The 13,789-nt window shown below is 42.5% G+C and overlaps 1 protein-coding gene across 4 annotated transcripts; it reads right to left on the minus strand.

The window, feature by feature from the left end:
- Positions 1-1,473: 1,473 nt before the first annotated feature.
- LOC129168506 (ATP-binding cassette sub-family G member 4-like) lies at positions 1,474-12,627 on the minus strand. 4 transcript variants are annotated; one of them, XM_054753862.1, is made up of 16 exons: positions 12,525-12,627; positions 9,408-9,496; positions 9,102-9,331; positions 6,803-6,920; positions 6,610-6,742; positions 6,491-6,541; positions 6,261-6,406; positions 4,849-4,972; positions 4,369-4,483; positions 4,032-4,168; positions 3,863-3,958; positions 3,621-3,789; positions 3,443-3,543; positions 2,512-2,670; positions 2,324-2,442; positions 1,474-1,788 (listed from the first exon to the last, which is right to left on the minus strand). In XM_054753862.1, exons 3-16 carry the CDS (start codon positions 9,316-9,318, stop codon positions 1,563-1,565), a joined length of 1,911 nt encoding a protein of 636 aa, XP_054609837.1. In that variant the 5' UTR covers positions 9,319-9,331; positions 9,408-9,496; positions 12,525-12,627; the 3' UTR covers positions 1,474-1,562. The 4 variants fall into 4 exon arrangements, with proteins under 4 accessions (XP_054609837.1, XP_054609836.1, XP_054609835.1 ...); XM_054753861.1 differs by lacking the exon at positions 12,525-12,627 and adding an exon at positions 10,745-10,889; XM_054753860.1 differs by lacking the exons at positions 9,408-9,496; positions 12,525-12,627 and adding an exon at positions 10,745-11,239.
- Between the last annotated feature and the right edge of the window lie 1,162 nt (positions 12,628-13,789).

Here is a 13,789-nt window from a genome sequence, read left to right on the forward strand (position 1 = left end):
TGGAGGCAGTCGGTGACATGGGTTGTTTGACGTCATCGTGATGCGAGAGGCCAAGTTCAGGTTGTGACGACGTTGTTGGATGCATGCGCACGGCTCTTGTGGTGTTGGTGGGGCTAACCCACGAAAAAAATCAAACTAACAAACATTTAGCATAAGGGGAATGTACAGTCTGTATCTGTCGTGAAAATTGGAGTATTTAGAAAGTCATCAACAGGTTTTCTAGCACAAGCAAACAAATTAACATGTCTAGCTTCTTACTTCCGCGTTCCTTGCTGCGCCCCCTCCACATGGCCAAGGCCAAAGGTCATATCAGTCTACCCATTTCATAGCTGTCTCGGACAATGCCTGTAACATAGTTATGTTTTTATTCTCATAAATTTACTTGTTTCTCATAAGTTTACAAAAAACTTTCTCGAAATGTTGATTATTTTAATACTCTGTTCTAACAGGCATTGCCTGAGACAGCTATGAAAAGGGGGGACTTATTTGACCCTTGGCCTTGTGCAAAGGTAATATTACGTTTTTTCTCATAAATGTACAACTTATCTAGTGAATTTGCGACTTTTTTTCTTGTCAATTTAGTTCTCAAAATCTCAGATTATAATTTTTTTCCCAATGTGGCCCTAATACTGCATTGTAGTTTCGGTCTATTCGGAAATTTATGCGCAAGTCCTATATTTACGACCTTCTTGTAAATTCCCGACTTTTTTTCTCGTAAATTTACGGCTTTATTCTCGATATCTCAGATTTTTTTTTTTTTACAATGTGACCCTAATACATTGGAGTTTTGGTGCATGCGTGTGAAAAAAAAGTCGTAAATTTACGCCAAAGTCTTAAATTTACGACTTACTCGTAAATTTACGACTTTTCTCGTAAATTTACGGCTTTATTCTCGAAATTTCCCAATGTGACCCTAATTCTCCATCGTAGTTTTGGTGTGAAAAAAGTTTACGCCATTTCCGACTTTCCTGTAAATTTACAACTTTATTCTCCAAATCTCAAGATTATTATTTTTCCAACGTGGCCCTGGTTGTTTCCGACTTTTGTTTCTTATAAATTGACTTTTCTCGCAAATTCACGACTTTGTTCTTGTAAATTTACGACTTCATTCTTGAAATCGGATTTTTTTTTTTTTCCCCAATGTGGCCCTCATACTCCGTCGTCGTTTTGGTCCATTCACGTGAACAAATAACATTCTTACCCTTGCAATAACATGCCTCCAGATAGAGGCTGACATATGCAATAATACATCATTTTCTACCACTTATCTTATTCAGGGAAAATGAGGCTTTGAAAAAAAAAAAGTGGGGGTTTGTTTACAAAGGATGATCGCAAGTAGCAAGCTTTATAAGCCAAAGGTCTGCAGAAAGGTGACGTTTGACTTTTTGTTGGGTTGCCAGGTAAAATATCATTGAGGTCGTACTTGGTTAAGAAGTTACAACAACCATTGAGAAAGTTGAATCATTTATTTCCAGCTCAGTCAGCTCTGGTAGCAACATCACAGCCAATGGACGAGGAAAAAAACCTGGTCTGAGGTCTTCAATACAAATAAACACAGCATCTTAGCGCGCTGACTTCACTTTGTACTTAAGGACCAGGTAAATGGCCAGTCTGAGGATGAAAAAGAAAACCCCTAGCGAAATGAAATCCACATACAGCTTTGCCTTATCCACGTTTAGCAACTTCAGGACGGACGCTGGCTCTTGGAACGGGCAGGGGGGATTATTGCATTCGAGCTGTGAGCGGTTCGCCCCGTAGATGGCGATCATCACTCCCTCGAAGCCATACCTGAAGGCGACACAAACTACTTCACACGCGCTATGGCTTAAAAGTTTGGGATCACTTGCAAATCTTTGTTTTCCAAAGAAACACACATTCATGTCATTCACAGATGTTTTTCAAACCACCCCCTCAGAAGATTGTCATGTGCTAGGGGAACAACGGCCACTAATGAGTTGTTGCCACCAGCCAGGTGAACGACCCATCGTTGTGCAAGACGGTCGGTCACAGGCTACAACAGGAACCCGTAGTGACCATCCCCAGGCGACACAACCCACCAGAAACATAGAAAGAGGGAAACTCCACACCTAAAATTTGGAACTGAAGAAGCCTTTTGGATTAAAGGTGAAACATCTTCAACCAACAAGAGTAGTCCAGTTGCCTAGAGTCAACCTTCTGTGGATGATCAATAATCTACACGGATATTATTTGACATGAAAATGTATTTTTCTTTGGAAAACAAAACAAATTTGCAGGTGACCCCCACACTTTTGAGGGCTCATGTACATCCAAATCGAACCAACTGTAGTTTAGGTGACGATACCTGAGATAGGAGACATATGAGGTCCACTGTAGGTATATAGGAATGGTATCGAAATTCACAAAGAAGCCAGAGAAGAGGATCATAGGGATGGCTGTGATCGGACCGACGAAGGTCGCAACCTACAAACCGACAATTACTCATTAAAGAGCTGTAAGGTGTATAGAGATACTTAATTGAGGTATGCCTACCTGTGGCGATGTGGCTGCCGCCCCTATGAGCAACCCTAGTGACTGAGATACCAGAGCGATGCATGTGGACAAGGCGATGAACAACAAGAAGCGTTCGGCGTCTGGGGGCTGGGAAGTCATCCAGTACACAATACTGCAGTACAGGGCTGGACAGATCAGCTGGAACATAGAAAGCATGATCATACACACGTGACCATGATTCTTATGGAGAGGATTTCTATGCGCAACCAAGGGTGTTGAGGGTGTCTGTTTTGGGGGCAAAAGGATCTCATCTCTGCTGTTTTCAGGTGATGTGGTCCTAATGCCCTCTCTTTTGACTGGAGAGGTTCACAGTTGAGTGTGACGTTTCTGGAATGAGACTCGGCACTTCCAAATCTGAGGCTACGGTACTCCGTTGGAAAAGGGTGAATTGCACCACTCCGGTCTTGCCTCAGGTGAGGTGTTTGATTATCTCAGGGTCTTGTTCAGAAGTGAGGGAAGGCTGGAGCGTTGAGATACGTTCGGTCAATCAAATCTCCAAACCGAGAGATTTGGGTAGACACCATGAGGGTGAGATTATGGATAGGAGCTTCCCCTGCAGGGTGGCTGCATTCCAAATAGGGAGAGAGCTCCTGCTCCGCCACATCAAGAGGGGCTAGTCGCTCGGGCATCCAGTTTGGATACCTCCCTGTGCGGTGTTCTGGGCATGCCCAACCGGTAGGGGTGTCCAGGGTATACCTAGGGCACACTGGAGGCATTATGTCTCGCAGTGGTCCTGGGACCACTGCAGTGGCCTCCCGGTGGAACTGGTCTGGGCTTTCCTACTGAGATTCCTGCCTCGGTGAACCAGACCCGGATAAGAGAAATACAATGGATTGAAATGCTGAAATGTGACGTGTGCTCTTTTGTGAGATACTGTATGTCTACCAAATTTGGAGAATCAAAACATTACCTGGAATGGAACATCTGCAAGTGTCTTAGCCAAGTAATAGGCACGTAGGCTGTACCAGGAGTTGAGGTGTTCCCTTACGAACACGGACATTTCCAGAGGAACTACACGTGGCAAAGCAGAAACATGCTAAGTTGCTTTCCACCTTAGGTATAGCAAGCAAATCCAAATATGCTCTGACAGGTTAGAATGGTGGGCATCATGGCGGCAAACATGACAAACAGCATCGAGAAGAATAGGAAACCAGTGTTGTTGAAGGCTTTGTCTGCATCATTTCCAATTTTGAGATAAAGCAGGCCAATGAGGAGTCCAATCACGATGTGGGACATCACTCTCAGGTGGGTCAGCATCTTTAACACAAACAGAAGTTCATCCCAAAAATCCCGTTCGAACATTATTTCCTGAAACTAGAGGAGTTTTTACTGTGTCTCTGCATATCGCCTTGATGTTTCTTTTAAAGAGGATGTAGAACTGTTTGAAGATACCAGTACCATAGCTTTGTTTCTCAAGGTGTAAGTCCTGTAGAAAAAGACAAAAGGGGGGTTTGGTGCTTATAGCGAGTGCGCAGCGTTATACGGATTATTCCACTCACGCTGCGAGACTTGGCCTGCATGGATGTATGTGCTTCTCCTGTGTTATCCTTGCTGTCCTCACAGCACTGGTCTTTCAGAATGGCCTCAAACAGCATTGGGTTCACGTCCCCGTGCTCTCCTGATGCCACTTCAATGACTGGGGGGTGGGACAAGGCAGTCAAAACATCTGATTCACGTTTAATATACAGCCGTGTTTGCCCCGATCCTGATTTCTTATTTTTTTGTTTGATGACCTGAAACATTTACGTGTGACAAACATGCCAAAAATAAGAAATCGGGAAGGGGGCGAACACTTTTTCACACCGCTGTACAGTTGTAACAATGTATTTCACTCACTGTAGTCTGCCGGATTGTGATACCGCGGGCAGTGGAGGCCCAGGCTGGACAGGTGCGGGATGAGCTGGGAGACCCTTCCCCTGTATATGCATTGACCTTGACTGACAATGTACAGCTGGAGAGCGAAGAAGTGGGGGGAAAAAAAACAAGTACGCAATACTGGAGTGAGTTTCTTCTTCCACGACGGAAGGTTAACTTGTGTTGTTGTCGTCAAGACCAAGCAAACCAAAAACAAGACCAAAGCCCCTTTCAGGGCACCATCCGTGGGGATGAAGTTGACCCTATTTAATGTATTGTTTCAGGTCTTCTCAAAGCAGTTGTCGCCGTCCCACAAGTATTTTAACCTGTACATCACACCAGATGTGGGCCATCTTTGGTCTTGACGACAAATCCCTTATGTGTGACTAAGATCTTGAGTGCGAGAAGTGCCGGTGGAAACAAGGCGATGGAAGGGTTCATGTCGGTAGAGTCATGGTTTACCCTGTCAAACATCTGAAAGAGGTTGCCACTGGGTTGATGAATGGTGCAGATGATTGTCCGTCCGCCGTTTGCCAGAGCCTTCAAGAGGGAGATGACCTGGACGGATGATGCACTGTCCAAGCCACTGAGATGCAAGTAAAGACAGAAAGATCGTGGCAGCAATGAGATTTGGATTCAGGGGCAGCATAAAGGTGACAAAAATTGAAATCTTGATGCTATTAACATTAATAATGCGCTTTATAATGTTGAACACATATTGGAGATGCTATTTCCTAGCCTGTATGTGTTGGATTAGCCTTTTTAGCCAAATACAAATATCAAAATGGCCTCCACACCCTTTCTGCTCAATCATTCAGTGCGCCCACTTGGAACCGATACAAGTGGACTATAACACCCACCAGTGAAACAACTTGATTTGCAGCAAAAATTCAAACTGCTGTTCTGGGTTCATGCTTTGCACATACCAGATATGGTATTGCACTCGTTATATAAAGATTCAAGTATTATGCTTTGTCACCTATAACACAAAGCTGAGATGAAGGCTGAGGTTTATATAACTAATTAGCATATCTTTGTTGGATTAGACTTTTAGAAAATAAAACATTTCAAAATGGCCCACACAATATTTCTTTTGAATCAGTGACCCACTTGAAACAGACACGCAGACAAGTGAAAGTACTTGATTTCCAGCGAAAAGTGAAACTATTCACCTCACACTTCTTCCTACTAGGGATGGAACAAAATATTTGAGATGTCTTGATAATCTATCATGGTAATAATCGCCTGTTGGAAAGCTGCCGAGATGCAGGCTAGTTTTGATCCAACTTGGAGAAAATTACAAATCGAGGAGACGTTTGGTCGACAAAGTTAACATAAATGGAAACAGCACAATTTAAAATAAATGATGCTCTTTAATAGTTGAAAAGCCAGCATTTCAAGAAATGCTGCGACGTTTGACAGACCTGTGAGAAAGTACATGTCACAAACTCCCAATTCACACATTTACAGAGTGAAAGATGACCTATTAAAAGGAAATATTGCATTATTATGATATATTATTATATATTAACATAAAATTATTGGGGTTTTTTTGTCTAACATCACATCAAAAACTTTCAAAACAGTCCTTCACTGTTTTGTGACGCAGTTAAATAAAAATGTTTGTCATACGCTAACCGAGGTTCCACTGTATTTGTATATAGTTATACAAATACACATTCATTATCCAAATAATTTAACTATAATTCAAAATTAAATGTTCGCTTGCTAAAAAAAATTGTTTAACTCACTTCATATGCCACAAGCTAATTTATCCGCCACATATTGTAAGCTAAAAACTGTGATGCTAAACGGAAGCAGCCAAAAATGTTCACGTGGCAATTGTATAAACTCTGGAGAGTGTCATATCGTACCTGATGGGCTCGTCAAAGAACATAACAGGAGGATTGTTGACCAACTCAAGAGCAATGGCCAGCCTTTTCCGTTGGCCCCCCGAAAGACGGTTGGTACGTGTTTTAGCACAGCCCAGAAGCCCTAAAGCAGTCATTATCTCGTCCACCTATGACAATGCCAAAGTATTTCTCACTAACATCCATCAACATTAAATATAAAGCTGTCAGGACCTGTATTTACTCAGACGTACAAGCTTTTTTTTGACCTGCATGCACTCATTGAGTTTCAGATTGGCAGACACCTAAAACTCAAAGGAGACATTATTACTCAAATGAATGACAATAGTTTGCAAAACGTGATCTCCCTCACCATCATGGCCTCCTTCGTGGATAGGTGAGGCATTAAAACATCACTCTGCATGATGTAGCAGGACATCTTCTGGAAGGTCTTTAAGTTCCTTGGGCGCCCGTTCACCATGATTTGGCCCTTCATGCCCGTCTCTCTGTATCCAGATACAGTCAGAAAACAATTTTACTGTGCAGTGTGTGGATTGCCATCTTACTTGTATCCCGCCAGGATGTTCATCAGGGTGGACTTTCCAGCTCCAGACGGCCCCATGATTGCTGTAAGCTCTTTGCTGTTAAATTGTCCGGAGAGACTAGTGAGGAGGGTTTTAAAGCCTGAAGAAGAGGAATATTTCATACAGAGAAATCAGACTCCATAGATGATACTGTATAATGCAATGGCTGTCAAACTTATGACACAGAAATATTTGTATGGTTCATTTGTTTCTTTATTCTGAACATTTATTACCAAGAATCTAAGTAACAATTTTTTTGCGTTTAAATTTTGTGAGCTGAATTTTTAAATATCAAATTATGCTGAAAATATTATTTAATTAAAATTTATTAGCAAAATGTGTTTAAACATTCAGTTTGTCTCCGGGGGGCGGTGCTCTGTCGCCGCTGGTCTTTGTGCTCTGCTGGATCTGCGTCTTTGCCTCCCTCGGTCTGTCTGCGGGCTGGTCGGGGGTGGTGCTCCGGTGCGTGGGTGGTGCGCCGTCGGCTCTGGTGGCGGTTGGGTGGTTTGGTTTCCGGTGGCTGGTGGGGTCCGGTGGATGGTCTGCTGCTGGTCTCGCCTTCTTGGTTCTGGTGCCCGGCCTCGTTTGCTGATTTAGCCCTGTTTGTTTCTGTTGTTCTGTTACTGTTGTGACAATTGTTGTTGCTGCTGTTGTCCTGTCTCTGTCTTTTTCGTCCCCCTCTTATCCCCGCACTCCCCCCTCTGGTTTCTTTTCTCTTCTTCTCTATCCCCTCCTGCGCCGGTCCGGCCGCTCCAAATTTGCATAACAACACTTTTCCCCGGCAGAGCAAATCTGTTGAGCACGTGAGGGCATTTAGATCAACAATACTATCTGCCCTAATGGCTGGACAGGACAAAAAAAATAAATAAATATTCAAGTTTGCAATGTGTCAAAACTCAGAATTCAGTTTTTTCCAAGACCCGTATCGCGTGACTATGCAGCGTGGCTGACCCCGACCTGGCTGACAGCCACGAAGAGTCATTTTTGCTGGACCCTGGTGGCGTAGGTTACTTTTGGTAAATTAAAGAGTGTTTACTAGTGAACTCACATTACATCATCCTAACACTCATCCACAATTTTGTGTTGAAGTGGACGCTGTCATGACCTGCATTGTCGCTCTGCTGCCGCCTGTCTGCTTCTTGTCATAGTGCTTGCTGGCCTGCAGAGGCGGATCTGTCGGCACATAGCCAATCACCCCTGCCCTTTTTAAGCTAGCTGAAGGCAGCTGTTCAACGCCAGGTTGTTCCTTCGTTCCTCACCTGTAACCTGTGGCAACCTGCCTCCTGTGAATTTTTTATGTATCAATTCCTGTGTGTTTTTTTCCCGCAGCATTTTAGGCTCGCAGCGATTTTTGTTATTCCTTTTTCTGTGGCTCTGCCCTTTTTGTTCCAGGACTGTACCCTTTTTGTACCACCTGCGTTTGCCTTTTTCCTCCTTTTACTGATCATAACAACCTGTCCTACATCAGAGCCGCACAACTCAACTCCTGGCAAGTCCGCTGGTCCCCGTTTCTCACTCGCTACAACTTCTGCATCATCTGGCAAAGCGGACTCTCTTTCCCGCATCTGTAGCCCTGAAGAGCCCATCACCCAGGTCCATCATTCCTGTGACCCATGTGTGGGAGTGCTTCAATGGGAGGCCAGAGCGCCCAAGGCCATTGAGACACCTTCATGTCGTCCTAAAGACTTTGCTGCTGCAGTGGGGCCATGCCTCCAAGATTGCCTGACACCCAGGTTTGGGCCACACCCTGTTTATCATCTCGCAGTGGTTTTGGTGAAATTTGTTACCACCTGCTCTGTCTGAGCCCACAGCAAGTACTCCCATCGTTCACCTATTGGGTTCCTCCATCCACTACTCGTTCCATCCCGCCATTGATCACACCTCGCATTGGGCCTTGTCACTGGACTTCCTGTTTCACAAGGTAACACGGTTATCCTCAATTTCACAAATCGTTTTTTCAAAGATGGCAGAACGGGTGAACTGGGACTTGGAACATAAAATGTTGCCGTCGTGTTATAGGGTCACTGATGTGATTTTATCAACTTTGCTTAATGCTATGTTCTATGTTGTTTGTAATTATGTTCTACGTTTTTTGAAAGCCAACGTTAAATGCCGATTCCGATCATCCATGAGTGTCATCAGCCAATATAGATACCGATCACATGGATTAACTGTAGATTTTTCAATGTATTTATGATGAGTGCTCTTGGCCAGGGCCACCGTTAGATAAGCCCAAGGGCCACTGGCAAAAAGAGCTGAAACAGACAAGAGCCTGCAGTACCTCTCTTCCGACACCAGTGCCTCTCACAGACCACGTAGGACAGCTCCTTGAACTCCAGGGTGACGGCAGTGTGGCGCGGGAGCTGAGAGAGGATTTGAGTCTGGGTCCCAAGGGTGTTCCCTTTCTTTGAGTGACAGAACAAGGGTACTTTTGCAAGTGTTTTGCGTTCCACTGTGGTCTCCTCCATGGGGATGCCGCAAGAGCTGTTATCCAGCATCCTCACAAACGTGCTGAAAGAGACACAGGGAACGTGCGTCACCATTGCGGTTGTCAATCATGAGAAAAAGCTTTTCCGTTGCCACTTACATGACCAACGACAGCTGGAAGGGTGGTTCACAAAGGCAATATCATGAAAGCTGATCACTCTATTGATACATGTATATACGCGGTATTACCTACGGGGGAAAAAAGTAAAGTCAAATTTTAAAACATTACAAAGTTAGCTAAACATAAAATATTAAAATGACACACATTGGGTGGATAAGACTGAAATAAAAATAAATTAGAATGCAAATATTAAATTACTTTTTTGAAAAAAGATTGTGCTGATATTTGCGCTGCTTGCAGAAACTATTATTTCTTCAAATATGCAGAAAATGTGTTAAAAATTGGTGGATTAAAAGCAATGAAATACAAAAAAATAACATTTTCCAACATTAAAAAGAAATGATCACATAAAAAAAGCAATACAATAAATTCTAATGAAAGTAAACGTTAAATATATTTTAAAGCAGGGGTCTCAAACTCAGTTTCCCCGGGGGCCACTGGAGGTAGAATCTGGGTGAGGCTCTGCCTCATCAAGTATTGGGAGTAAGGCTCACGATAACGATAACATCTATAACGATATCGGGTATGCTGCAGGAAACACGTCTAATTTTGGTTATTATCAAGAAAACCATGCAAGTTGCTAGATATCAGCTCTTAAATTAAAATTGAATTTAAATGCTGATATCGAGCAACCCTGGAGCGTCATTGGCTTAATTTTGACCTTGCGGGCCGCATTTACAGTAGTCTTTCCTGTCAAGTCGCGGGCCGCAAAATGTGACTTGGCGGGCGGGGAGTTTGAGACCCCTGTTTTAAAGCATCTGGTTATATTGCTATGATATATCTGCTTACAGATGTACTTTTGTTGATGGATTAAAAAACAAAAAGTGTTAAAAATGAAGTTCTATTTTAAGAACATTAGAAATAAATTGGTGGGTCAAGTAATAAATGAAATATTACATTTACAAAACGAAACTGGTGGATGAGTCATCGTTGCTTTACTGAAGGTGTGTTGGTGGGACATTATCATTGTTTCTAGTGCCGTATTATTCTATTAAGCCACTTACTGCATTCCTTTGCAAATGATATCATATTTTACACAAACGCAAGACCAATACAAGATTAGAATCTACTTTCTTGCTTGTGCATGTAGTTGTGAATGATGCAACGTCGTGTACTGACTTGTTTTTACTTCCAATTCTTTGTTTTATTCCTCCTTCGACGTTTCGTATTATCAGACGGTGTTTCTCATCTCAATTATGTGGCAACACAGTGTTCCGTTTACAAGTTGTGTTAATAATACTAAATATTTAGCATGTAAAAACAAAAACTGAGAGGTTGTTCAACTTCCTGATGAAATGAAAAGTGTCTGGTCTTACCAAGGAGCCTGCGGCGGAGAAAAAAAAATCACCCAAATACTCCAGTCAAAAGGGGGACTTGAACGCACCACTCCGCGGTGTAATTGAAGATATTCAGTAACTTGAGTTTTCTTTCGTTTCCTGCTAATCAATCCCACCCGACGCATGCCGTTGATGGCGCATGACTTTGATTTATATTGCGATTACGATGACGTCCGGTTGGTACGTAGGTTGATGGAAGAGTCTTTGATCTTTATAAGGTGTCTTTTCCCAGCTCTCTTTCGTCCCTTTGATGAGGTCTGTTATTGTATTATCTTTTCAGTACGGGTGTCGATCCCAATAGCTATAGTATCGATACCGAGGCTATATCACTGAAGGATGAGATCGATATTTTTCTGTTTCTTGATGTTTTTTGCTGTCCATATTGTTACATTGTTTTTGTTATTTAAGAGCCAATGGTATTTTGTTGTTTTTCTTATCACAATCACAAAATCATTCAAGGAGATTGACAAATTTAGACTTTACTGTCCCTGTGTTTACTTAGGGGCTGTCCACACGCAAACGTTCAGCTCCAAACGGTATTTTATCATTTCAGCCTTTCATCCACATGGAAACGGCCTTCTGGGCGACCTGAAACTAATCCTGCACAGTGTGGATGCGATTTTTTTAATGGGGGGTGGGGGGGTATGTTTGAGCCAATCCCTGCTGACTTCAGGCGAGAGGCGGGGTACACCCTGGACTGGTCGTCAGCCAATCGCAGGGCACATATAGACAAACAACCATTCACACTCACATTCATACCTATGAACAATTTAGAGTCACCAATTAACCTAACATGCATGTTTCTGGAATGTGGGAGGAAACCGGAATACCCGGAGAAAACCCATGCATGCACGGGGAGAACATGCAAACTCCACACAGAAATGTCCAACGGAGATTTGAACCCAGGTCTTCCCGATCTCCTGACTGTGTGGCCAACATGCTAACCAGTCCGCCCTTAGTATCGGATCTGTACCAAAATTAGCAGTATCACCTAAACCTACTTTTCAGTGCTTTACGTTGCACACAAAAGGCATAATTATTTCATCGATATTTCCTAGCAATACAAACTAACCAGTGCTAATATGTGCTACAACAGCTACAACAGTTTTGAATTAAAGCAGAATTGCCTTTTTCAGTGGCCCATTAAAGTCACGATTGTGTAAGACGCTGTCAAGCCGCCACTTACTTAATAGTTGCTTTAATAATCCTTTTCATCGTGTTCTGACAGAGTAAATAGTAGGGCAGACGCATGAGTCCACAAAAAAATACTACAAAGAGGCTGGCCAAGGAAGCTTCCGTTGTGCCCCAATGTGATGTAATTAAGCTCTTCTGAACAAAATATTAACATATTAGAAACAGAATGATGTAAATCAACTTTTTATTTAGCGGAGTCGACAATATCACATTTACAGTCAGCCCTCGTTTATCGCGGTTTATTGGGTAAAGTAGGATTCACTATTAATAAATGGAATATTTTTGTAGGTAGAGCATAGAAAACCTGTTTATGACTTTCTAAATACAATATTTGCCATTATTATAGCCCTGTAGACATGAAATAAAACTCCTACAGTCACTTTTACACTCCTATTATTCTTTGTTTACATCATATTGCTCAACTGTAATGCGCAGGCTACGGGATCACTGCAGGGACGCAATGGCTTTAACCATTAGCAAGCTAGCGAGCTAACTAGTGATCCTCCAGTTTATTTACTGTATTCCAAACTTAAGGAAGGGTTTTGGAATGAAGCCAAAAACTTACCACACACGCCAAATGTGAGGAGAACTTCTTTTTACTCTATCATATGGCTGACTCCATGCAATGTGATGGTAAGCTAATGTCATGTCTCAATCATGGAACATTACTGATGCCTAGTGGCCAGAATACTACATACACCTTTGTCTTTCAATATTTTTTGACTAAAAATACGCAATATTGTGAGGGACAACTGTGTAACATATCTGTAAAGGTGTGAGTAATGTTTAACACTACATAACACATTTTGGCAAAGATTACACACGTTCAGTCGTGATATTTTTCACGTTGCCTCTCACGAGCTGATCCGAATGTTTTGGAGTGACATGTCATTTACAGCCACAATGAGATCCCGCCTCCAAATTTCCAAATGGGCCAACAGATTTATCAGAAATTCACCCGCAAGAAGTCACAGGAAGATGGCATCACAGGAAGTTATGGGTCTATCATAGGGAAAGTGCCATCGTTTCTGGTGGAAATCATTTCAGTGTAACACCAAACATTAAAAAGTCGTCATCTATATGAAACAAAGTTCAGAAGCAAAAACAGCAAAGGTAAGGCAAGAGCCCTAATCATAAAAGCTCATTTTTGAGCTGTTTTTTCTTTGTATCAGGTGTGTTTCAGTGGTAGAGAAATAATACTCAGTGGCTAGCTAACACTAAGTGGCGAGGCGAAGTTTGTCGTGAAAATGTTATGACTTTATGGACTTATTCGTGACATATGCTTATCTCCGACTCTTAGCTTGTTTTTGACATTTGCCCTTTTAAGTGCTTGTGGTTTGAATTTTCCTAAAATTGTTTTTGTTGAGCTTTTAGTCGATGTGTGTTGTGTTACGTAGACGTATAGCATGGCTATAGTGAGGATAACTATCCATGACTATTACCATAGCAACATAGACAGAGGTTAGGCTGAAGTAGTTTTACATTTACTCTTCTGGCCTTTACTGCTTATGTCAGTCAGCTGCTGGCTTTTGGTCTTATGTTTCATTGACATTGGAACCAGTTAGCTTTGTCACTCAAGGCCTTGTAATGATTGATTTGCATGGGAAATTTAGGACATAGTACTTTAGTCAAAGGCACCAATTAAAACAGGGGTGCCCATCACGTCGATTGCGAGCTACCTGTCGAGGTAGTTTGGGTAGATCACGTAAACGTAACTATGTATATGTCATATGACATCAGTCAGCTGACATGAAGCTCCCCTTCGCTGTTGGCAAAGATTAAGTAGACGTCGCAAGCTACACACGGAGATCAGTGGTGATTGGGAAGCTC

Source organism: Dunckerocampus dactyliophorus, chromosome 15 (assembly GCF_027744805.1).
Source record: "Dunckerocampus dactyliophorus isolate RoL2022-P2 chromosome 15, RoL_Ddac_1.1, whole genome shotgun sequence".
Lineage (NCBI taxonomy): Eukaryota > Metazoa > Chordata > Actinopteri > Syngnathiformes > Syngnathidae > Dunckerocampus > Dunckerocampus dactyliophorus.

Coding starts and splice junctions, on each gene's coding strand:
- LOC129168506 (XM_054753860.1), bottom strand. CDS start 10,890: ATGCGTCGGGTGGGATTGATTAGCAGGAAACGAAAGAAAACTCAAGTT. Junction 2,671..3,442: donor TTGCAGATGTTCCATTCCAG/GTAATGTTTTGA, acceptor TCTATGTTCCAG/CTGATCTGTCCAGCCCTGTA. Junction 2,443..2,511: donor CGGCAGCCACATCGCCACAG/GTAGGCATACCT, acceptor GTCGGTTTGTAG/GTTGCGACCTTCGTCGGTCC.